The sequence below is a fragment of the Enoplosus armatus genome, chromosome 15, assembly GCF_043641665.1.
Source record: "Enoplosus armatus isolate fEnoArm2 chromosome 15, fEnoArm2.hap1, whole genome shotgun sequence".
Classification (NCBI taxonomy): domain Eukaryota; kingdom Metazoa; phylum Chordata; class Actinopteri; order Centrarchiformes; family Enoplosidae; genus Enoplosus; species Enoplosus armatus.
In genome coordinates this window covers 21113292-21136338 of record NC_092194.1, presented here as the reverse complement: position 1 = coordinate 21136338, position 23047 = coordinate 21113292, and the positions used below count along the sequence as shown (strand labels likewise).

The window sequence follows — 23047 nt, the reverse complement described above, 5'->3', positions numbered from 1 at the left end:
GCCTCTCCTCACTGAGGCCCTTTATGACTGGATGGGGGTCGACAGGCTGTCTGACATCCCTCGGTCAAATCAATTTAAAGCTTCACGATCACCCAACCTCACTTAGCGGGCCAACATCGTGTAATCTGAAGAAGAATCGATGAGGTAAATTAGTGTCATTTACAGTTTTCTGGCTCTCAAAACTTCCCCGAAATGAATAAACCTGCTCTCCATCGAGGTCTGTCATCTTGTTAGACGCGCCGCCTCGTTCAGATTAGTCTCTCGGCTGTCAACAGACTGGAAAATGATGAGGATTAATAACTTTGTAAAGCTAATTGGCATGAAGTCACACTAGTTGAAGACGAGCTCAGACACGAGATTCCTGTCACTATATGCTAATCAGGTTTTGCTTTGGAACATTTTTGAAAGAATGCAGTTTTAATGGCTTCTGTTGTGCAAATGAGAGCGTTTGATTTAAATGTAAATTTCATCCCGTGCACACGAGCCTGTTTTCTGCAGCGACCTGCTTTACATTCACGCTCTGTCGCCGCTGGGAGTTTCCCACTGCAGCCCTGCTTCTCTCTGCTGTTGGCCACTGAGCAGATCCCCTGCAACAATCAGGGGCAAGTGCCTTGCTCAGGGGCACCTCGGCAGCAGTTTCAGGTGATCTGGCCCCTAGCGTCAACGCAGAAACAAATGTATTCGAGGATTTCGATGATGGCTCCCACTGTACCTGTGTAGAGCAGCGCACACGCTTCATATCTCACTTCTACCGAATATCATGGAAAGCTATGCAACATTTGATTCTCTTACTGTTGTAAAGAGGCTGATTCTGATGGATTTTTGTTGTTCCATAGTGTCAATAGGCAAGCAGGATTATTGCATATATATATCTATTTGAGGGATTGAGGATTTGTATGCGTGTAGATAAGATGAGATGTCAGTTATTTATATAACCGCCAACCAAACACGACACCGAAGCGCACCAAATGATGGCTAGCATGACATCGAAAACGCAGTCAGTCTCTCGGCTCGACACTTTCCGCCCCAGAAGCTGAATCGAAATGACTTTGTGTTTTCATGCAGCGCCACCAACAGGTCAAACACACACTTCTTGACAGGATGCGTCTGAAACGTTAGCTTCAGTTGTATTTTAGATGAATGCCAACATGCTAATTTGCTAAATGGTAGCATGACAACGTGCTTAAACGTACATGCTAAATATCATCCATGCTAACTGTTGGCCTGCTTCGATCGAAGTCTGAATTATCCTAAAACGGCAACTTCAATAACTTCCCTTTGGCGCCCCCCCCCCTCAGGTCAAACTCAACAACACACAAGCTAAACCGGCTAAAACAAAGATGCCATTACAGACTGCTTTTGGAAATTAAAGTAACTTATAGATAATAACAAGATGTGTAGAAACCTTTTCACAGACATATGGAGACGTTTACCTGTGTCTGGTCCCGTTCTCTCGCAGTGGGTCAGTATGTCCAGTATGCACATGTATTGGTGGACCAACATGCTGCTGCCGTGTCAGGTTCAGTTATGATTTCCATTAGTGATTGGATCCCATGTGTTTGACCCGTGAAGACCTCTACCTTCCAGTGAGGCTTGCGACGTCCAGTTAACTTCGGTTAATGAAAACAGCTGCACGTCTTTACATGAGGCGTCATGCGACTGTCACACACTGTAAGAGTTTAGTTGGCGTCCTGTACGCTTTTCAAAAACTCAGTTTGAAAGAAAAATCCACCTTAATACAGTTACGATATATGATAGCTGGCCGATAGACATGATTATATCTAACTGTGCTGTATTTCCAGTGTAGTTTGACAAACGAAAGTCTTCCCATCTTGTACATCTAACACCAGGTTTTGGCCACCTTGTGTCATGCTGGTGGATCGTAGACCAGTTTGTCCAGTCACAGTAACAGGAAACAGACCAGAATGCAATGCAGTCATAGCTTGCATCTTAATGGATCTGCAGATTTGAAGAGATCATTTTTTTGAAGAGGTTTTTGTAGTTTGACTGGGCACGACTCACGGCGGCTCACTCTCATTTGGCAACAGAGACTCTGGGAGACGTTAAAAGCTTTCTGGGAAACCAGGAATTCACTCAGCGAAAGCATAGAATACAAACTGACTCCCAGAATGCACCAAACATCACGGGTTTATGGTATCCGTCTAAACCTGAGAGGAGTCTCTGGGATGGATTTTTCCTTCAGTTTGAATCACGCTGATCGTCGCCTGCCAATACAGCCGCCACTGAGGTCATATCATGATGGAGCTGAAGATTACGACTAAAACAAAAGCCATGAGACTGCGATATCGTGATCCCCCGCTCTGCGAGGCTAAAACATTTTGACATTTATCCAGTCAGTGTAGGAATCCTGCTCTTGAACATATCACCTGTGAAACGCAGTCTTGTGACCAGCGCAGGCTGCGTCCTCTCTGCTCTCCCTGCCTTCAGAAGAAGCTCTGACTACCTTTGAAAGTCTAGTCCTGGGTGAGATTTTAAGATTTACAGTACAGCACTCAAGAAAAACGCTCCGTCAGCAGTTAAAGTGCGTGACGTGGCGGGGGGGGGGGGGCGGGCGGCTCCTCCGATGGCGAACTCACCTGAAACTCTGCGAGCTGTCAGGTGGTGAGAGGAGACGGCAGAGAGCTCTTCCTCTTCTTTATTAATTTGACAAGAGAATGAAGGGCGACTCCTGTGATCTGAGCCCTGCACACACACACACACACACACACACACACACACACACACACCTTTCAGCACAGGATTTTTCGGCTTTGCCACTTGAATGTACAACCCCCCCCCCCTTCATCCACTGTCCCCACTCTGCTCTCCCAGCACTTTCACTGGGAGCAGAGATCTTTACATTCCTCTCTCTACTTTGTCTCTCTCCGTCTTGAGGCTGGTAGGAGGGTCTTCTTCTGTCCCGTCTCTCTTGCCCCCCCCCCCCCCCCCTCGTAACTCCATCCCACCCTCCTCGGCACGCTGATGATGTACAGTCTGTCTGCGTCGTGCCGACTGACTGACACCATGAATCCACCTCTCTGGGGACGGGCGGGGGCGCGACCGAGGGGGGCCTCATTTATTAGAATTATCCTCGGGCTTCATTGGATTCCGCATATTGCATTGAAGGCGACACTAAAAGGAATGGAAGTCATTTCCCGGATAGTGATAGAATTTTTTATTGTTTCACTTATCTCAGAAAACTGACGCAACCTGCCGTATTTTCTCACCAGGATTAATTTTTCATCAGTCTCAGCTTCAGCTCAGACTCAGTCACGAAACTTGGGATGATTTTAATAAACGAGGCCCTTCAGGAGAAGCTTCTCTCTTCTTTCTACTGGAATGTTATCAATTTCTACTGTTTTGTTAAAGCGATGGTAGGGAGCAGCACTGAAATCCCACACTGACTCATGTATTGTTTTACAGTTGCACACCTGAACTGTAGTGTCAGATTAATAAACAGCCGTCTGGGATACTCTCTCTGGGCTTCCTGTCTCTCTGTTTTTAGAAGCTCCTCACTCAGTAATCTGTGACCTTCATTGATCTGTATTGGCACCTAGTAGGAGCTGAAGGACACAGCGTCACCTCCGCCTGTCCTGCTGAGCTGTAAGTGGAAAACATGCAGTGAAGATATACGTTGAGTTTCCGTTTCATTGGCTACAGACAGCTGGTTACGTAACACGACAGTCCTGGAATAGATTCGACCTTCATGACGGTGAGTTTATTCATTTTTTAGCAGTTGTGCTGCTGTTGAACTGTATTGCTTTATACAGACAGGTGTTTCTAATATTTAGTCTACCCTCATTCATATAAATGGGGTTGGACAAAGCAGTAGAAACACCTGTCAGCCTCCAAAATGACCGTAAAAGATGAATCAACAGTTTCGACCAAAAGCGAACATGGTGGCCGTCATGAGGGAAGCTGTTGCATTGGTGTCCCTAATGAACGGGCAACTCAGCACATCGTGCTTTTATCATTTTATTTATTTACTTTTTTTTTTGCAAATCCAAAGCCAACTTCTCAGCGCCTGAGGTTAATAATCTCTCCGTAATCACCCAAACTTTTATTGGTCGTGAGAAACAAACTCAACACATGAAGCTGACTTTCACCTGCATCGTTCTTATCTCGAATGATTTGCACATTAAATAACATCTCAAACGAGAGCACAGTCAATATATTAGGTAATATATGTGTATATATATATATATATATTTTGGAACGGGCCTTTTTAGATCCATGTTCTGAGTTTTCTAGTTGTATTTTGAGAAGGTATCCAGAGGCTCTTGTATAAACTTGGAAATATTTGACTTTCTAAGTCGACAAGAACCTTCAGTCCCTTGAAGGACACGTCTTAGTGCCTCTTTTGAAGGAGAGGGCCACTGAATTAGGTCACAGCTGATGCGGCTCCTGAATTAGCATTACACTGTTTCCCTGCATTCACAACAAGTGCTACCCTGAAATGTGAATCATTGATGCAGAACAGTCGCACGTGAACATCATTTTTGCAGACTCTTCTTGTACCCACTCCTTGAGCCATCAGACGGGTGCATCACGCAGACGTACCCTCCAGCTTTGTAATCACACAAAGAAGCTGCAGTTCATGTAAAAACAGAGGAGGAACTGGAGGAGATCGAGTTCATTCTCTTATTTCTGAACTTGAACAATTAGATTTTCTGTCATAAGTCAGATACAGATTTTGGAAACCTCCAGTCTTGTACTTTTCGTCCCGTCCTGCAGCTTAACCTTTTTAGACGTCTTTGGTAATATTCATGTCCTCCTCCTCTGTCTTTGTGACCAGAATGTATATAGCAGGCTCCTGGCTGCTGCTTTCTAAGAGGATCAGTGTAATATGGAATAATCTCTAGTCCCAGTTTAACGCCACAGAATCTCGTTAAGGTACTTTGACAGTTCAGATGTGTTTACAGTCACTGCTGTAGTTTGAGTTGTTTCACCATTCAAAAAGGTTGATGCCATTTTCTTATTAGTGCAGCTATTTGTCTGCCTGCCTCTCTATCCATTAATCTGTCCAACTAATCCAATCAGGCGTTTCTCTGACACCACGTTTGTGGTGTGAAAGGCTCTGAATCTCCGGGGCCAATTACCGGAAGACAGCAGAATTATCACGGTTAGTTTCCCCGTGGATGGTGAGTGCTGACGGAGAGCCAAAGGAAACACAGAGGAGAAATTAGCCTGTCAAGAGTCCTCTGCAGCTCCAGCCTGCCCACCTGCAGCTCTGCCTGGACACATGAAGCCTCCGCTGCCTCCGAAAGTTAAAGCGGAGCCTCATTTTGGTGCCAAGCCGAAGCACATGCTTATCCCCATTAGCGTCTCCTCAAATAGGAGGAGGAGACGCACTCTTTCACCCGAACTGACACCCGTCAGCTCGGGATGTGCCGGCAGATTCTCTTGGAAAACATACTTAATTGCTGCTGGTGAAAAGTGGAAGTGTGAAAGGTTTTCTGTCACTGCAGTCTGAGGCGAAGGTGCAGCTCATTCACTCTTTTTAGTGTCAATCATGATGTGTTGGAGTTAGTATCTTAGTTTCTCGTGGTGTGAATCAACAGCTTTACAGGCGGTTTCACTCAGTGTTTTAAAGCTCTTTTCAAATCTAAAACAACATTACAGCTCAACTGGAAAGTGTGGTTTTAAATATAAAATGTTTGGTACAATTTCTGAGTAAAATTCATCTTCACATGTCTAAAAAAAGAACGGTATTTTCTGAAGTTTTCATTTTGGCTGCAGTTTTTACCCGTTCATTCAAAAATAGCCATCGCTTATATTAAATTAGTGGAAAGTGAACAAAACTCTTCAATTTGTCACAGCAGCGCGATGAAGAGGCCACAGCCAAACTGTGAATTCATCTTCTCCCTTTTGTTCAGTGCAGATTCAGCTGGATGACTCATTTAATATCGATGATCAGCGGAGAATAGATCTGTGGGATCAATTTACACCTTAATTAATTAAACAACTTAATTTTAGCAGCCTGGGAGAGTGTCTGCTGCCGCACATAATCTTCCACGTGTCTAAAGATGAAGCTTTCTGGTAACATAAAACCGCTGAACATCACCTCTCCACTCTTCAGGGAGACAAAGAAAAGACTTTCTTAAAAGGAGCGATATCCGATGAAGCAGAAAGAAACCGACGAGGGAAGTTCGTGTAATTCTTTATCGATCCAGCTTCCATGAGGGGAAATGTGCAGTTGGCTGACAAAGTCAAGGAAGTGCTGCCTGAAAGCACACAAGGCCTCCATGTATTGGAAATAGTCCTTTATTAGCTTTTTTAATAAGTGGACCAGGTTTTTTTGTCAAAGCAATGTAGTGAGCGTCACAAAATCTTTGAAACTTGATGTATATATTTTGGTGGTGGGGCGAGCCACCGCAGATTGTGCTCTTTAAGTTTGAAACACTCTCAATTTGATGACAGGATGGCAAAAATTAAAACAAATGAAGGCAACTATAACCTTTAGTTGCAAAAATAGTTTTTCAATTTTGTATATACAAAACATTTGAGCAGTAATTTAAAGAACTCAGTTGATTCCTCAAGAAGTTAGAGTCAGGAGTCCAGAATCCAGAGGTCCCTGAATGCAACACACCAGCTGGCTCATTACACCAAAGGTGAGTTCATGCTTTCCACATGTTAGTGAGTTAATGAAACAAGCGTACACAGATTTTGTGGTTGATACTGTTGCTGACCCACAGCAGTAAAACAATGGGATTAAAATCACACGACGATCAGAGGAAACTCGAGAGATGAAAAATCTGTGAAATAATTGTTTTTGTTTCCAGCCAGAAAACTGTCATAAATATTACAAGCTAATACAACTCTCGCATCAAAAATGCAAAACAAAACAAGTAGTCAATATGATGTTGCTCCACTTTATCAGACCCAAACTGGGACAGTCTCTCAGTCTTTTAAATCCAGTTTATGTAAGGGCGAAAAGTGCCCTTCTTGTTCTGAATTCACCCTGAAGCAGTTACACAACATTTTACAAGACAGCAGGGCCCCAATAATAATACAGAAATACAGTTCTTAAATATAAAGAATCCAAATGCAACAGTAAATAGAGTATCAAAAACAATGAGGAGTGTCTCATCTGATCTTTTAGGAGTTTGTTTAGCATCAGCTGCTTTGAAACAGCAGTTTCCCCTCCGAGCTTCATGAGGACGAAACATGTTTTTCTCCAGACGAGACGACAGTCCCGTCATCCAGTCCTGTCGACATCAGTGGAAACACTGTAGTAATGCTTATATAAAAACCTTTCACTGAGTGTAGAGAAGAATAAACCAATAAAACAAATCTCCCATTTATTGTCAGTAACAATAAATCTGCTCGAGTCTCGCTCGGTCTCCTGATGACGCAGCTCGTCTTGTCCACAGAATGAGTGTTTTAGTCCTGTTTTTTAATCAAAGTTTTCATCACATTTCCCAACAAAAAGCATTTTCTGACCCTACCTACAGGGTGACATTATTTGTCTTAACCCTAACTTGCAAGCTAGGTACGTTAGCTAGCATGTTCGATAAGGGTTAGATGGTAGCGGCGCTAATGTTAACAACTAGCTAGCCACGCGGCCTAGCCAGCCAGCCTGTTACCATTTGCCTGCTAAAATGATAATACACTAGGCAGGTGTCTTCAGTCTTCATGGTTTTCTTCGTTTAGTTAAATATTTTGTCCATCTTAAAGGACTGTCAGCGTCCTGAATGACACAGAAAAACTATGGACTTGGTGGAAGGAACTTGTAAAATCGTAATTTCTGAATCGTAATTAAGACTTGGATGCTCTTGGATGTGAACGCTATTTACAAATTGGAACCTGGTAATTATGGTAACTCCCACCTGACAAGAACAGGGCAGATGTGAACTACTGAACTACTGAAACTGATGTGAGAACAGCTACTGATTTGAAGTGCAAAATCTTTAGAAATGGCCACTTCTGAACATCAGCCTACTACCCTCATTACAGCAAACCTGGATCAATAGATGAGCAGACATCAGTGGAAACACTGCTGTTCTTTGAAGGGACCATCACTGTGTTCACAAATCAACGTTCACATGATCCCTGGACGGTGTTGGGGTGTCGCCACAGCAAAGAACAGAGATGTTGACTGAAGAACAAAGGAAAAAAAGTAGTCGTGACTCTCGGTAATGCCTGTGTTTGTGTATGGACTGTGCTGTATTTCAGGATACAGTGTCTGTATGTGTTCTGGCTCTGTTTAATACATGTAAGGACATGTGTCTGATCTGATTTCAGCAGATTACATCATCAAGAGGAGGTGGAAGTAAAACAGACTTGGGGATATCCAGGATCTAAAGCCTGTCAGCCCGCTGAGCCGTCATCACTACCACCGCACTGTGGTTGCGCTTCATTTGGCCTTGCTAAGTAAGTAAGTAAGTAGGTAAACTTATATATAAAGAACTTGTGGTAACTCTATCATGACAAACAACAATGTGTGTGTCTTTGCTGGTTGCCTGGAAGTCACTACACCCGGCTGTTGTTTGCCAGGAAAGAGTTGTAGCCCGTCGCGCCTCGTAAAACCACAACTTGTCTTTTTAGGATTCTGTTTGTGTACAGATTAAACAAACGAGATGTAACATGTTAATCACAAAGCTTTAGAAGTGGGTTTTTTTGTGTGTATTTTGAAACTTTCAAAATCGACCCCGCTTCCGGTCTTTATGCTAAGCTAGGCTAATCGCCTCCTGACTTCAGCTACATACTTAAAGGTTCTCTCCTAGAGGTTTTTGATCACTAGTAGCGCTATAGAGCAATGTATGTACATGTGGGTCAGAAACGTCTGGTTTCCAAATGTTTTATGTTTCAGCATGTTTGTTAGACCTCATGGATACACGCAATGAGCTTTGGTGAGAAACGCTGAACGTAAACAGAAACTTTGTTTACAAGAAACTCCACAAACAATCTGCTCATTTAATGTTTGGCAAAAAGGAAAATGCATTTCCCAAAAAGTCAAACTAGCAGGTTCATTACCTCAGTTACAACACAGTTGATGAGCACACGTTGCCAGAATCAAACCAGTGACTTTTAATATACATACTAAATCAACTAAATCAACCTCATGTTCAGCATATCTCAGAAGAGAAGAGTACTCATTAGGTCAGTTTTCATATTGCAGTTTCACTGTATGCTGGGATTATTATTTCTTTCTGTATTTATATTTCTGATCTCTCCTCTGCTCACCTTCTATCTCCCCACCATCTGTTCCTATGGTTACGACATCATTAACAGGTCACAAGACACTTTCACATTTGCAATCCTTTTCTTTTGGTCGCTTTTAATTTTGTGCATCTGTGAAATGAAGTTTCATCTGCACCTCTGGATGTAAAACCTGAGTCTCTGTGTGTCGCTGGAAGCTTCTGCTGGTTTCTGGCTGAATGGGATGATGTCACGTCTCTCACAGAGGTATAGTGGCAGTGCTGTGACCTCCCATTGTTGCAGAGGCGTTATTATTTTATCTCCTGCAGAGGAGATTGCCGTGCTGTGACCCCGCCGCCACCCCTCACAGTTATATTATATGTCAATAGTATTTAAGGCTAATAGGCTGACAGACTGTGTGAGCGGTCTGTTCTGATGCGGTGAAGAAAAACTGTGTATAAGTACTCATAGTGGTTTGTTTACGTTTATTTCCCTGTTAAATTAGGGAAACTATTTTTTTTTATATATATATATATTTCATCTACTTTAATTGATTTTATTTCCTGTTTAGTATGTTTCTAAGTGTATAAGTGCTAAACAAATAAACGTGTCTTGTCAATAGCTGTCAGGTGAAAAAGCAGTTTCAGGTTAAATCAGTTGAGCGAAGCACTGAAGAGAAGATGGAAGGGATGACGTGCGGAGATAAGGAAAGAAAAAAGGAAGGAATCCAACTATTGGATCTGACAGTCACTCCCACTTTACACAGCGATTGTCCAGACGTGTGACGGTGACAGAGGCAGAGTTTCAACTCCTGTCTCATGCTCTCTCTCACATTATTACCTTTCATGAGACGAAGTGCAGCGCCATCAGTGTCTTGAGGGAGGGACTGTCCAATTGTGTGCACTGTCGTCCCCCTTTGGACGATTGTGGCGTCTCTCCCCTCTTCGTGACAGCGGGCTTTACACACAGCCTTCAAGTGTGGCCATTTGGAACAGTTATAAACACTTTTGGCTTCAGTGGTGGTTGGATGACATGTTTGTTTTGAGCATATCCCCATCTTAACCATCTTTATTCCTGACAGCTGCAGTCATCACTCACAGACTGCTACAGGTCCTTGTCACGTAAATGTAAAGCTCGGTGATTTGAACACCTGAAAAATGCTGTAATCTTTCTTGTACAGACTCTTAAGTCAACAGATAAAAGTAGTGGAGTAGAACGTCCAGTATTTCCCTTTGACATGTAGCAGATTCAAAGTAAAGTAGGTCTCTTAATGTCCCCCTCCGTCTTTGTTCAAAACCAACAAGGAAACCGATGAATTATTGCTTCCCATCATTCCACAGCTGTGTGCAGAAATGCCAACAAAAGCGAGTTCATCAATCAGCCTCCACCCGCCCCGCCTCCGTCATATTACATGTCAATGGTAATAAAGGTGAAAACGATCTGAGGCAGGCTGTATCCCTGGAGAAATCTCACCCAACGGAGCTGCTCTGCCATTCTCTCTCTTGAAGCTTCGTCGTCCTCACAGATCCTCTTCTCCATCCGCACGTCCCCGTAGGAGCGACTGTATAATTCATAACCCCAGTTGGTACCTGTCAGGCTGTTTCAGAGGCAGTGGAGGGGAAGCTGCCCTCGAGGCTCCGCTGCAAAATCAGCTCAGCTGGCCTTAACCCGAACCTGCAGTTTACTACTGAGCGAAAGTGGGAAACTGACCCTGTTTTAGTGACCTAGACTTGCAGTAGTAGCCTTGGAGAATACTCATTTCTGATTGGCCTGAAAGGTGTTAAATTAGTTTATTTCACTGTAACTGCCAGGCTGACACATCAATTTTAATGCCAGTTAAAATGTCAGCTTGTGCGTCCTATTTCAGTCAAGAAAGCGACGTATTTCACTACCTGACACGTGTTTCATGATCATCAACCGCAGCAGAAATAAGATGTTTCTATTAGAGCGACGATAAATGGACCAGGGCCTATACAGGGTCCTGCATTACAGTATCAGTGTCTGTCTGTTGATGGATAGTTTGCTTGTGGCCCAAAGATCAGACACCCCAACATCCATTTTATACATTTAGAAACTTCAACCTGGAAGACAAATGATCATCGAGATGTTATTACATCTGCAGCGCGTCAAGTTGGGGAATTCTGCGATACGATTACTTTGTGCTTTGTTTTCCTACGGAGAGAGCGGAGACGCTGCACGCCACTGGACTCGGTCAGTTTCAACTTTGACCTCGTTTGTGCAACCAATGAGGTGGCAGCTCTGCAACACAGCCTGAAAGCAACCAGCAATATATTTCATTTAACAAGTATTCAGTTTTATCAACCTTCTGGAAGTCTGTAGAATGTTAAATCATTTCTTACAGTACGTGAGTGACATTCCTCAGCGATTCCTTTGACCCCTGAATTAGCCCTCATTACACCCTCGATAAAAGGTCTCTGATATGAGTCACTGTGTCTCCCCCTGAGCTCCCAGAGGAGGTCATAGACCTCAGGTTAGGAACCTCCGTTGATGGTTACCTCCTCCTCCTCCTCCTCCTCCTCTCGGCTTCTGCGTTATGCTCCCGCTGCCAAGAGCTGTGGCAGCCCCACCCTACCCCCCACCCTCCTCCCTACAGCCGAAGGAGGAAGTGGTAATGTCAGGAATGATTAGGACAGCGGGGGTTGTTAGAGCGACTCTCCTGTCAGGGCTGTTGAAGATAACAGAGGTCTCGGGAGAGCCAAGAGTCCAGACAGCTAACCTCTCCTCTCTTTCTCCTTTTAACCTCTGCATTTCTCTTCAGCACTCTGCTGTTTGCAGTTTCCTCCTCTTATGGCAGCGGAAGATTCTGTTCTGGGCTTCGACCAAAACAAAACTCTGCAGAGCTGATGGCTGCAAAGAAGTGCCTTTGAATTATATAATAACTGCCATCATTGTCATTTTGTCAGCTGCACATTGTGGAAGAGAATCCAACAATATATAACCTGTTTTATTTTGTTTGGTTGTTGGGAAGTAAAAGTTGTGCTTTTTAAACTAAATGCATGGTGTGGCACGCAGTGGTTGAGTCATAGTGTTGTGCCCTTTGAAGGTTATTTGATCTGCGATTAAATTCCTTAAAGGTTGCTTCAAACTTTCTTTGCAGGCTACATGCTGAATTAAAGCTTACAAAGTGAAACAAGTTTGAATTTCTAACATAAGACATCATCATTGATTGTTTAAATTAAAACTACATTTTGAAAAATGTCAATCTTAAAGATCGAGCAGCTGAAAATTAAGTAAATTACGTACAAAATTATACATACAATAGAAAAAAAATCTAATTTGGAACCCAGAAGTCAACATCTAGGGCTAACTTTACTAATTAGCCTAAGTAATGTTTTCTGGTGATTGAAAGAGATTCGTTCCACTCATCCAGTCTGTACTTGTGTGTTTAGGACACTGAACTTTCCTTCACTTACTTCAGGTCACATGTCTTCATGCTAACGTGCTGTAAAGTAAGTAGACGTAACATCTTGTTGTTACTTTGGATTCACTCCAGGTATTAGTTAACCAGGCATATATCGAAGTGCTGCTTTAGCTTCTAAAAATGGAGCAGAATCAATGAGAGCTAATGATTATCTTTGTGCTAATTGACACATGATGGTAACACATTCTCCCTCGGTGACCTGACGGTTAGAAAGACATCAGGTGTGGGAAGGTCATAGGTTCGAGCCTCTGAAAATATTTGTTTAGTCGGAGTGAAACTTACTGAAAAACTGAGATTACGATATAAAATATATAAATGCTGTGATGGATTTGAAATTAAATATTAATATTTTATGATGCTGAATATTTCAGGTAACTATTTCCTGTCTCCTTCTGTGATAATCGAATCCATTTTTATGGTTTGTTTGAGCAGCGTCCACCACAGTATTATCCAACACCTGTATGAGGTCTGGGTTTGTAAAGTTTAGACAGTTTAACTCTGCCGATCTGCTCTGTGTGTACAATGTGTGTGTGTGTGTGTGTGTGTGTGTGTGTGTGTGTGTGTGTGTGTGTGTGTGTGTGTCTGCACAGAGAGACAGCTGAAAGTGACCCAGCCCTAATTTATTTATTTCTTACTTTTTGACAAAATCACATTCAATGTCCTTTATTACCCTCAAAGTCAATTACATAGAAACATTTTTTAACTGAAAAATAAAGGACCAGATCAGTTTGAACAGATTTTCACCTGGTTTGTGTTCCCACTTATCCAAACGTTCACGGTCCTCTTGTGAAAAGGAAATGCCTCCAATAACAGAACATGGAGAGAAAACACAAATAGTGCTCATTACGAGCCAAAGTTTAATATTTTTAGTAAATATTAAAAATAAACACAGATCAATTCTGAGCTGCTCTTTCTTTCTGTCTTTGAAACACAGTGTGTATGAATAATGACTTGCAGTGTGAACGCAGCCCGACAGAGACGGATCGAGGGATGGGGGGGGGGGGGTTGCGTGGTGGGAGGACTGTGTTCTGTTTCCCTCTGAGCGCTGGGTCTCAAACGCAGCCCTGCAGCTCCTCGGTCACATGTGAGCACTCAGGGATTACATAAACCCTGTTCTCTCCTTGGGAATCGTACAAATAACAACACTTAGTGAGGACTCTGTTTTTCTGCCCCGCCACTGATGACTAACCAGCAGGAGGTTTGGCCGCAGAGCTCAGGTCAGTTAATTAAGCAGTAAAGAGTGGTCACATGATTGTGCACCCATCAATGACTGATTATTCTTTGAAAGACGAATTAAAAATTATGTCAATTACAGCAATCACAACACTTACACTGATTGCTTTAATTGTGAGGAAAAATTCTTACAGATTTAAAAAGTGCTGTAGGAAGGAGGCGACATATTTCCACATTTTAAAGAACACACATGAAGTCTCACCGGTGAAGAGGATAATATTTTATTTTAAGAAGGTTTACAGTGAACTACTGACGTGTCCTTCAGAGAGGACACACGTTTCCGTTCATGGAGCGAAGCACTGGCTCAAAAACGAATCCCCCTACTAGCCATTAACATTATGAATTTAAAATAAAACAATCAAAACTTTGCTCGTTTACTGAATCTTAATGAATTTAAATAAGGTGGAGATGTCTGTGTGTAACAGTTCATGTTGTATACCAGGTTTTATCCTTATTTTAATTAAGTGGTTTGATTAAAAGGACACATCTAAATAAAATCAGTAAAACGAGGTAACACAGCAGGCCGATTGTGCAAGATGTATTTATTTATTAATATAAACTGCAGTTTAGAGTCGAGCTCACATACGTGAGGGCCAAACTCATGGTGGTGATTTAAGAAAAAAAAAAAGTATATTTAGAAAAAGTATATTTTCTGCCTGTTTGGATTGTTGTTACACTGATGTTATACATTCAGTGGTGCTGGTCAGACAGACACCACAGTCACACCTCAGGGCCACGGGGTAGGTGTACATCGGGTCCACGTTTGGCTGGCAGTCGGGCAGTTTCACAGTGACCAGACGGGTCTCGTTGTAGGTACAAACCCGCTGGTAGGACTCAATGAAGGGAGGGTCCAGGACGGGCTTCTGGAAATACAAACGGACACTTATAACTCATCTAACAAAGGTGACAAATATGAAAATGATGTAGTTTGGAGGTCGTCTCTGACAGTTTCATGCTTCTCCACAGGGTGCTGGCAACAATATAAGTTAATTTAACCATCAATATGTGATGTGGTGAAGCAAAAGCATTGTTTACATCATGTAGCAGTCTTCTTCTTTTTACAGCTCATCACCACCACCAACCGTCGATATTCATTACTGCCCTCAGCATTGTGTGTTTGTGTGTCATATCACCGCCATGCTCATGGCATGCATGTGCACGCTCATGCAAGTGCTTTTAGAGCACAAAATATAAACAGTAGGAGGGCCCACTCATCAAAACATTGCTTTCCAGCACCACTAGAGGTGAAACTCTTCACAAGGTACCTTTAATGACGCCGACATGCAGACCAGACACTTTCCCTCATCACAGTAACCAACGTGGAAACAAATCCACTTTTCATTTTTGTTCAGTTTGTCATTATACAAGCTGTGTTTGAAGGGAGCTTTGTGACACATCTGCAAAGCCTCTATTGATTGCTTGGAGTGTTGTTGTTCCAGGAATTTAAAGTTAAATATTTAAATATTTATTATTATTCTCTCTATCATAACTTCAGCTGAATGCACAGAAGGTGAGATTGTAATTCCTGAAGCTGGGTAGTAATTAGACCCTGTTTTTTCTTTGACCCCTGACCCCCTAACTGTCTGTCCTACAGACTGTCCCTAAAGCAAGACATCGACTCCCTCCGCTGCGCCCTGACCTCCCTGTCGGGTAGAGCAGACAAAAAGATGAGTCTCCTCCCTGAGGGGATACAAAGAGTATCACAAAACAAAGCTCAGGCGTCCTGCACGCACACCAGCTACACTGCAATAATAAAGCAGAGAGAGTCATGAGCTTCCTAATGCCTCTTGTCACTGAATACAATGTACCAGATGAAACTTGAGATTTCACAGCATTTTTTTGTAATCAGTATCCGGCGACTTATGAAATCCAACTGTGTCTCTTATGCACTTGAGGCATTGTTAAGGAAACCGCTGCTGTCACTTCAATCTCTGGGTTCCACGCTGCTTTCCATTCTTGTAGAGCGTTAACTCAGTTTCAGTGCACACTGCTCTAAAAGCCTCTTGTCCTCCTCCATTCAGATGCAAGATCTACCCTTCAGTCAGCCTCTCATTACTGTGACAAAGCTTAGAACTTTGAAGGCTACTATAAACACAGAATACATTCTGCTTAGACGTCTGACACATATCTACCTCTCTATCTGTTTGTCCATCTATCTACTGCACTCACAGCCGACCTTGCACTGACCTGGAGGGAGGATGGAGGATTACCCATCTCTCCATCTCTGAATCTACAGTGTGTCTGTCTGTCTGTCTGTCTGTCTGCCTGCCTGCCTGTCTGTCTGCCTGTCTGTCTGCCTGTCTGATTGGCTGAATCTGCATATAATCCTTCTTCTTTTTCTTCTTCTCTCTCTTCAAATGTAAGGTGATGCAAAGTTGTTGTTTTGGAAAGTTTTCAGCTTCACGTCACTTTTCGATATAATAACATTATATTATCCCCCCCCCCCCCACTCCTCTGTGTACAGTACAGTAGCTGCTTCCCAGCTGCTCACCTCCCAGGTCTCACAGCGCCCCCAGCAGGCATCAGTGGTGATGTGCAGGCCCCCGCAGCCGGGCTTCCTGGCCTGGAAGGTGAACTCCCGGACGGCACAACCGATGAAGCGCCGCAGGTTGACGGCTGACGCCCGGTGGAGGGGGTCCGGCTGCAGAGAGATCCAGAGCAGAAACCAGCACAGCGCCAGTCCAGGCCTCCAGAGGGTGAGAAGCAGAGATACAAGTAAACAGGAGCTCCTTTGTACGCGTTGTGTGCTCATATTTGAAGGAAAGATGGAAATAAATGAGAAGGTGAAGGAGGATTTTTAAGCACTGAGACGACTTCAAGTTGCAGGAACATGTGTAGAAGAAGCTGGAAAGGCAATGAAGCAGGATCCCGACCAGCTTGAGTTCTGGGACTAAAAGGAAACTGAGTATTTTCTTGCAGGAATCAGTAATATTTCTTTCTTAACCACACAAGTCAGATTTTCTAAGTGAATGGATTCTGAGGTCTGTTATGTCACAGACAATCCTGCTGAACTAGTTTCTCTTGTTGCTGTCAATTGTTATGTAAGCTTCAAATAAAATCATTGTACATGCTTTATATTACAGGAATTCTACATTTATTCCAATTTTGTATCCAGGGATACTGCAGGGAAATGGACCCCAGTTGGACTTGATCTTGATTGGCCCCTTTCTCTGAAGCCAGACGCACCCTGATGCTGCTATAATAAGAGGACATCTGACTGATTCTAGTTCCCATCTTGATGTTAACAAGACTGACCATTTGTTATTCCTCAAACTACAACCCCATAATCAGGACATCCCATACAAGGTCAGGAGCATCTAAGGACAATTAAACAGGGTCAATTTCCTCCATAATGACTGCCAACGTATCCCACAAACTGGTCCCAGTCTAGTAAACACGTGACCTAATAAACAAGTGAAGCTCAGTCCAGTTTTCAGCATGGACCTCCTCCATTCAGCACATATCACATATTAGCTGTTGTCGCTGTAGCATTATGAGGACTTAAAAGTAAAAATTGGATTTTTGTCGTGATTGAAATCAAACAAAATAAAAAATTTGATACATTAACTTCCACTTAATTGATGTAATTGGTCGTTTTTGTAAGAATCAAAGTAACTGTTTTAGTAGTGGTCTTCACATCCGTCGTCATTGAATTGTAAATTTCCATTTTCTGAAGACTTTAAGGACTTCTTGTCACCGTTGCTTTAAAAGTGGAGGTTCAAAGTCCATTCTTGACCTGGGAAACAGCAGTTGGGAAACAACAATCTCACCACAAGGTGCATTTAATAGCTGTTCTGGAGCTTTTGATCACATCATATTTCTCAGAATCTGCTGATGAAGGTCAGGTGTTATGATCAAAATGTCGAGAAGTACCACCAAATTGACCTTATGGAGCGATTGTCCTCTCAACTGTTGTTTCCAAGGTAAGAAAGAACTTTGAACCTGAGCTTATTTGTTTTTATATCCAGGACTTTACACTAACAGATTATCCTGGTGAAATCAAGTCAATTGAAATAATCTTTTCTGAATTCACTCACCCTTGTGACTTCTTCCTTTGCAGGGCCATCTTAGCTGTGACTCAGTTGCAGTCCTGCAGCTAAACACAAAATTCAAATGTGTTGACTATTGAATATACACAAAAATACCTTGACACACTAACTTTTAAGCGGGTTGTTGCTGTCAACAAGCAGCTGTTCTCACAGTTGTAGCACGCAGGCCTGCAGTAACAGCTCTGAAGTTATTCTTCGGCAGTGTGGGCGGCTAACGTGAACTTGTCACTGTGTGCTCCTCAGACCTGCACCACCTGCTAATGGATCTGACAGTACAAGCTGAGGCTTTTTATTATCCTGTGTCCTGCCAATCAGAGGCTGAAGTCCTCACCTCAGACTCCCTAAATCCCCCGGAGGCCCTTCTACCTGTCGCTGCCCATCTAGTTCAGCCACCAGCTTGTTCCCACTCCATTAGCTTGATTAGGGAAAGAGTCTGCCCTTTTGTTCATAGTCATCCACACGGAAGAAGGGGAACAACAGTCAAACACAGTGCCTTCCTGTGTCTACTCTCACTCATCCGAGCTCAATTAGCTGGCTCCAGAGACAGACCCTGCTCCTGTTCTCACATGCCGACTGTAATGACTTCACCCCTGAGCTCCAACGCTGCTGTTTGACTTTGTCTCATTCTTTTCATGATGGTTTTTTTTGTGTGTTGCCAGTGACATTCACACGGAGAGAAAGCTGGCTGTTACTCAGGCCGTACCTTGCAGGCTTTACCGTGTGGATCGGGTGCATCAGCCATCGCAGGAGACAACGACAGGAGGAGGAGACGGGGAGACGTGAAGAAGTGGGAAGAATTGATTTGGGCGAGTAAGCGCCTCATCAAGAAATTACCATCAGAGGCCCTGCAGGCAGCGTGTGGAGCCAGCAGAGCAGAACTGCTCTCAAGTAGTTCAGGAAATGAATCTTTAAAAGTAAAGTTGAAAGTTGAGGCCAAGCAATTAAAGTTAGATTAGAGGAAATATTGAGGAGGATGAGTCAGGGACAGGTTCACAGACACCCTGTCCCCCTCACTATCAGAAAGAATTACCCATCTCCAGGCTATTATTGAACAATGTGCAGGGTGTGGAATAACAGAATGCATGTAATTGGATAACAGTGGTGATTACAATGAGGTTAATTGTGAGCCAGTACAAAGGGAGTAAGCCTGGATTTCCACAATCCGGTTTTTGTGCAATTATTCGCGGATTGCAAATGAAAGATTCTTTTCAAGTTTTCGCTTATTTTTTTTGTCATACTTCATTAATTTTTATGGGGAAATTAATCTGCTTAATTTGACCCACCCTGACTATTTTCTTAGTAAGGTGTTGGTCCACCAGGAGCACCACCACAGCTTAAATGCCAAGCTTGACAATTCATTCTTGACCACGGAAAGAACAGTCTCCTCTCAAGGTCCACTTACTAGCTTGTTCTGGAGCTTTTTGATCATGTCGCACTGTCTTCATTGTCAGATGAAGTTTGCTCATTTGTCATGGAACTTTAAATGTTCAAACTTTATCCATTATTGCAGCACTTTTAGGGCTTCGTTTGCTTTAAAGTTGAGTTTGAGAGTTAATGATAAATATAAATGGCTACATTTATATAGCGCCTGTATCCAAAGCGCTTCACAAGGTTTTTGCCAGAGAACATGTGAGTAAATGGATCTTGAGTGGAGATTGTTTTGAAATGTTAAGCTCTACTTTAAACCAACATGGACAAGAACTCAGAATACTGCTGCAAATATCTGCTGATGAAGACTGTGTGTTTGTCAACACCTTCAGTGCTCATTGTCATAACTGATCCAAGTCTGTGGAACTCGACTGGAGGGGTGAACAGCATTCTGACAAAACACTTCCCCTCATTTGGTGTTTTGATGATAGTGGTTCATTACATTTCTCTGAAATGTCCTCTGAATGAAGAGACTGTAAGTGAATGCACAATGCTGTTTCTGATCCATTACAGTGTAACTGATACAGACATTAAAATATAGATACTGTATAGAAATAAGATATTGTCTGTTGGTTCGCTTCAACACATTTCCAGGTTAAAAACACACACTGATTACAACTGATATGAATTGTTCATATACACAACATTGGTTCAAAGTAATGCAAAAGACTTTGAAAGTATATTTTAGATCTTTAGTATTTTGCTTTTGGTCGTTTCTTAAAAGCAACAAGCAGAGGAAGACCAGGTCTCCAGTTTGAAGTCCTAGACCGCTGCCACTGAGGCGAGGTCCTTCACCCACACCAAGATGGTGGTTATACTAAACAACTCATAATGAAACTGAATATTACAAAACAAAAGATCATGAATGTCCTGTCAGCGTTCCTTGTATAAATAAAGATTTAAACGCTGAGTAATCCTGTTGGTTTTGCCTGCAGACATCAGCAGCCCGGCACTAATATGATGTTGTGTTGACCTCTGGTGCTCACTTGTGGTACTGATATGTACCAAAGACTTGCCAGCACGCCAAGTGAGACATTTGACCCAAGTTGCAGCAGTCTGATCAGTTCTTGCTTTGACGCCTTTTGACTTTCTAACTTTATGCACTTTGTTATTACTGTACTCCTTAATGGGTTTTTTGTTTCGTGTTTGTGTGTTCCTTTTTGATGACTTCAAGTGATTCCTTCGTCCACACAACTGTTAATAGGTGTCCTTCTTTATCTTCAGTCTTTTACCTGGTACCCTCATTCGTCACCATTTACTTACTGTAATTTATTTTATTAAGAAATCTTGCAGATGTTTTTCAAGAGCATCTGAGGGAAAATGTAGATGTTGTATTTTGCACATATTATCTGTCAGGACACACACACACACACACACACACACACACACACACACAGAGCTTAGCGGCTTTTCTGAACTGCTGAGTCAGCCTGTGTGAACTTTGACCTCTGTGTTGCTCCTCAGCGATCTAGGGCACCCTGGGGAACACATGGATCATAGGTGCAGCAGTTGCTTCAAGCTCTGTATAATGTTTGAACTTGCTTTGTGGTTTATCCACACAGATGGGCACCTGCACATACCTGTCACTTTGAAAGACAGAGGCCTTTTCATATTTGGCTGGAGGTCCTTTTAATGCATCAATTAAAATAATAAGTCACACAAAGATATGACTTACTATTTGTGATAGTTGTGAACACCTATAGCCTATTCCTAACCTAACTTTTTTTTTCCATTTCACAAGTTATTATAGCACTGCACAATTTGTGTGTATTGCCATTATTTGTATAGTTTCTGATAGAACGTATATACGCTTTTAAAGTAAGCTGTGCGCATGCGCATCACATCCTCCAAACGGTGGCGCAGCAAGTTTTACCGCGACAAACAAACACCAGATTTAATGTTTTGAATATTCAAGTAAATCTGTTCAGTACGAAGTAATCACTCTACTGTGCTTTAGTTGACTCAGTTGTGTCTCCGTAACCGTTAAAAAAAGAACTTTGTTTGGACGCGAAGTTAGCAAACTTGTGTTAGCTAGCTAACTAGTACCGTTCAGTTAGCTAGCTAGCGAGTGAGATCTGAATTTCTTCATTTGCGTGGAAAGTTTAATTGTAGCGTTAGCTTAGTTAATTTAAGTTAAGTATGAGCCTGATAATTAAGTAAGTTGATGTCGGTGTATTCACGAAAGTACACTTTTACATGTCATCAGGTATCTAAACGGGACTAACCGTATTTGGTGATTTCAGCTTTTGTTTTAACAACGCCATGGTACCGTGTCCGGTAACATTACATCAGTTAAGTTACATTACATTCAAGCTTAAGTTTGATTCCTAAACGAACTCTAGTCTCTTTTATTGGTAATATTTCTGTATTTTCTCTCCGTCCTCCGTTTCAATCTATGAATGAATGAGAGGAGACCAGAGTCCCACTCGTGTTCCCGGGTCTTGGATTTGTTCCCGACTGAGCTGACATTAAGGTTATAAACACTTGTTGGTGCTGGAACTTTAGCCCAGGTGACAGGCAACAGTGGTAAACTCTTGGAGAGGGTGTGTGTGTGTGTGTTGAACCCTGACTGGTTTCTATATTTAGTCTCCCAGTGAGGTTTTTTTGATCGGCTCCGGTATGGCTCTGCCTTCTCCGGTGACAGTCCGGCCCGTCCTGGAGCTCTGCAGACCGCAGATCTGTCAGACTGCGCTTCAGGTTTCAGCTCCACCAAGTACTACAGAGCAAGATCTGTTCTTCTGCACTGGAGATCATTATTGGCTGTACCTGCATCTAGCATCTTCACCAAAAACGCCCTCTTTTGCTGCATGTAAGTACAAGCAACTTTTTGAATGTTCTTATCCACTGTACACTTTGAACAACAAATAGTATCTGCACTTGTAAAGAAGGCATTGGCTCTTGACTCCGTTATTTGGTGGAGGAGTTGACATAATTCAGCTGTAATTGATCCCAGGTATCAGCAGTAATGTTATTGCAGTGGCGTGTGTGTCTTTTCAAAGGATGATTTCTCATTACAGTCTTGTTAACCTGCAGGGTAACCGCTTGTTATCTGCTTTATTTAAAAAAGTCCTCTGGTCTTCCTCAAGGACTCATTACACGGCTCGGTTGAACTGATCTGAAAGCAGCCTTACACACGTGTTCCCTGCTGCTATTTTTGGGCCCTGACAGCTTCATAACAGCGACACTATCTCACATTCCTGCAGTGAAAGGGAGCGCACTTTGTAGCACTTTATAAAATACAGCAGCGATATAAAAACAGGTCAAATGTAATAAGAAAGTAAGTGATGTAATAATAGATTATTTTGCACTAATAATGCACATTACTTAATAAATGGTGTAAAATCTTTAAGTTCCAAAGGAATGATTGCGTGGCTTCATAATATATTCCTTATTATTCTTTAAAGCATAACAAAAAGTTATGTTACTATGTCTAAAACTAGATTCATAATCTATTTAAATTCAATTTTCAGTATTTTAGAGGGACATCACCACTCATTTAACACAAATCATTTGCTTCAGACTTTGTGTTGCGATGACAGTTAGACCCAGATGTCAGTATGTGTCTGAGTTTGTTTGTGGATGTGAGTTTTTGTAACAGGTTAGCTTCTAGGCTTTTTTTCAGGCTTATTTGGTCAGCGGCAGTTCAAGGCTCCTCCATCTCGGTTCATTTCTGGTACTTCTGTTTTGTCACAACGTACAAAGGGTTTGTGTAGGCATTGCTTTCTGGTGGAAAAATGTGTTCACTATAAGGTTT

General features: G+C 42.5%; 1 protein-coding gene across 1 annotated transcript; it reads right to left on the bottom strand.

The window, feature by feature from the left end:
• Window positions 1–14487: 14487 nt before the first annotated feature.
• gphb5 (glycoprotein hormone subunit beta 5) lies at window positions 14488–17882 on the bottom strand. Its single transcript, XM_070920880.1, has 3 exons — window positions 17856–17882; window positions 16308–16508; window positions 14488–14679 (listed from the first exon to the last, which is right to left on the bottom strand). The coding sequence occupies exons 1-3, from the start codon at window positions 17880–17882 to the stop codon at window positions 14488–14490; spliced, it is 420 nt and encodes a 139-aa protein (XP_070776981.1).
• Between the last annotated feature and the right edge of the window lie 5165 nt (window positions 17883–23047).

Excerpts from the sequence above, each read along its gene's own strand:
- gphb5 (XM_070920880.1), bottom strand. The coding sequence starts at position 17,882 with ATGGCCCTGCAAAGGAAGAAGTCACAA. Across the intron at positions 16,509-17,855 it reads TGCAAAGGAAGAAGTCACAA|TGGAGGCCTGGACTGGCGCT; the intron begins GGGTGAGTGAAT and ends CTTCTCACCCTC. Across the intron at positions 14,680-16,307 it reads GGCGCTGTGAGACCTGGGAG|AAGCCCGTCCTGGACCCTCC; the intron begins GTGAGCAGCTGG and ends TTGTATTTCCAG.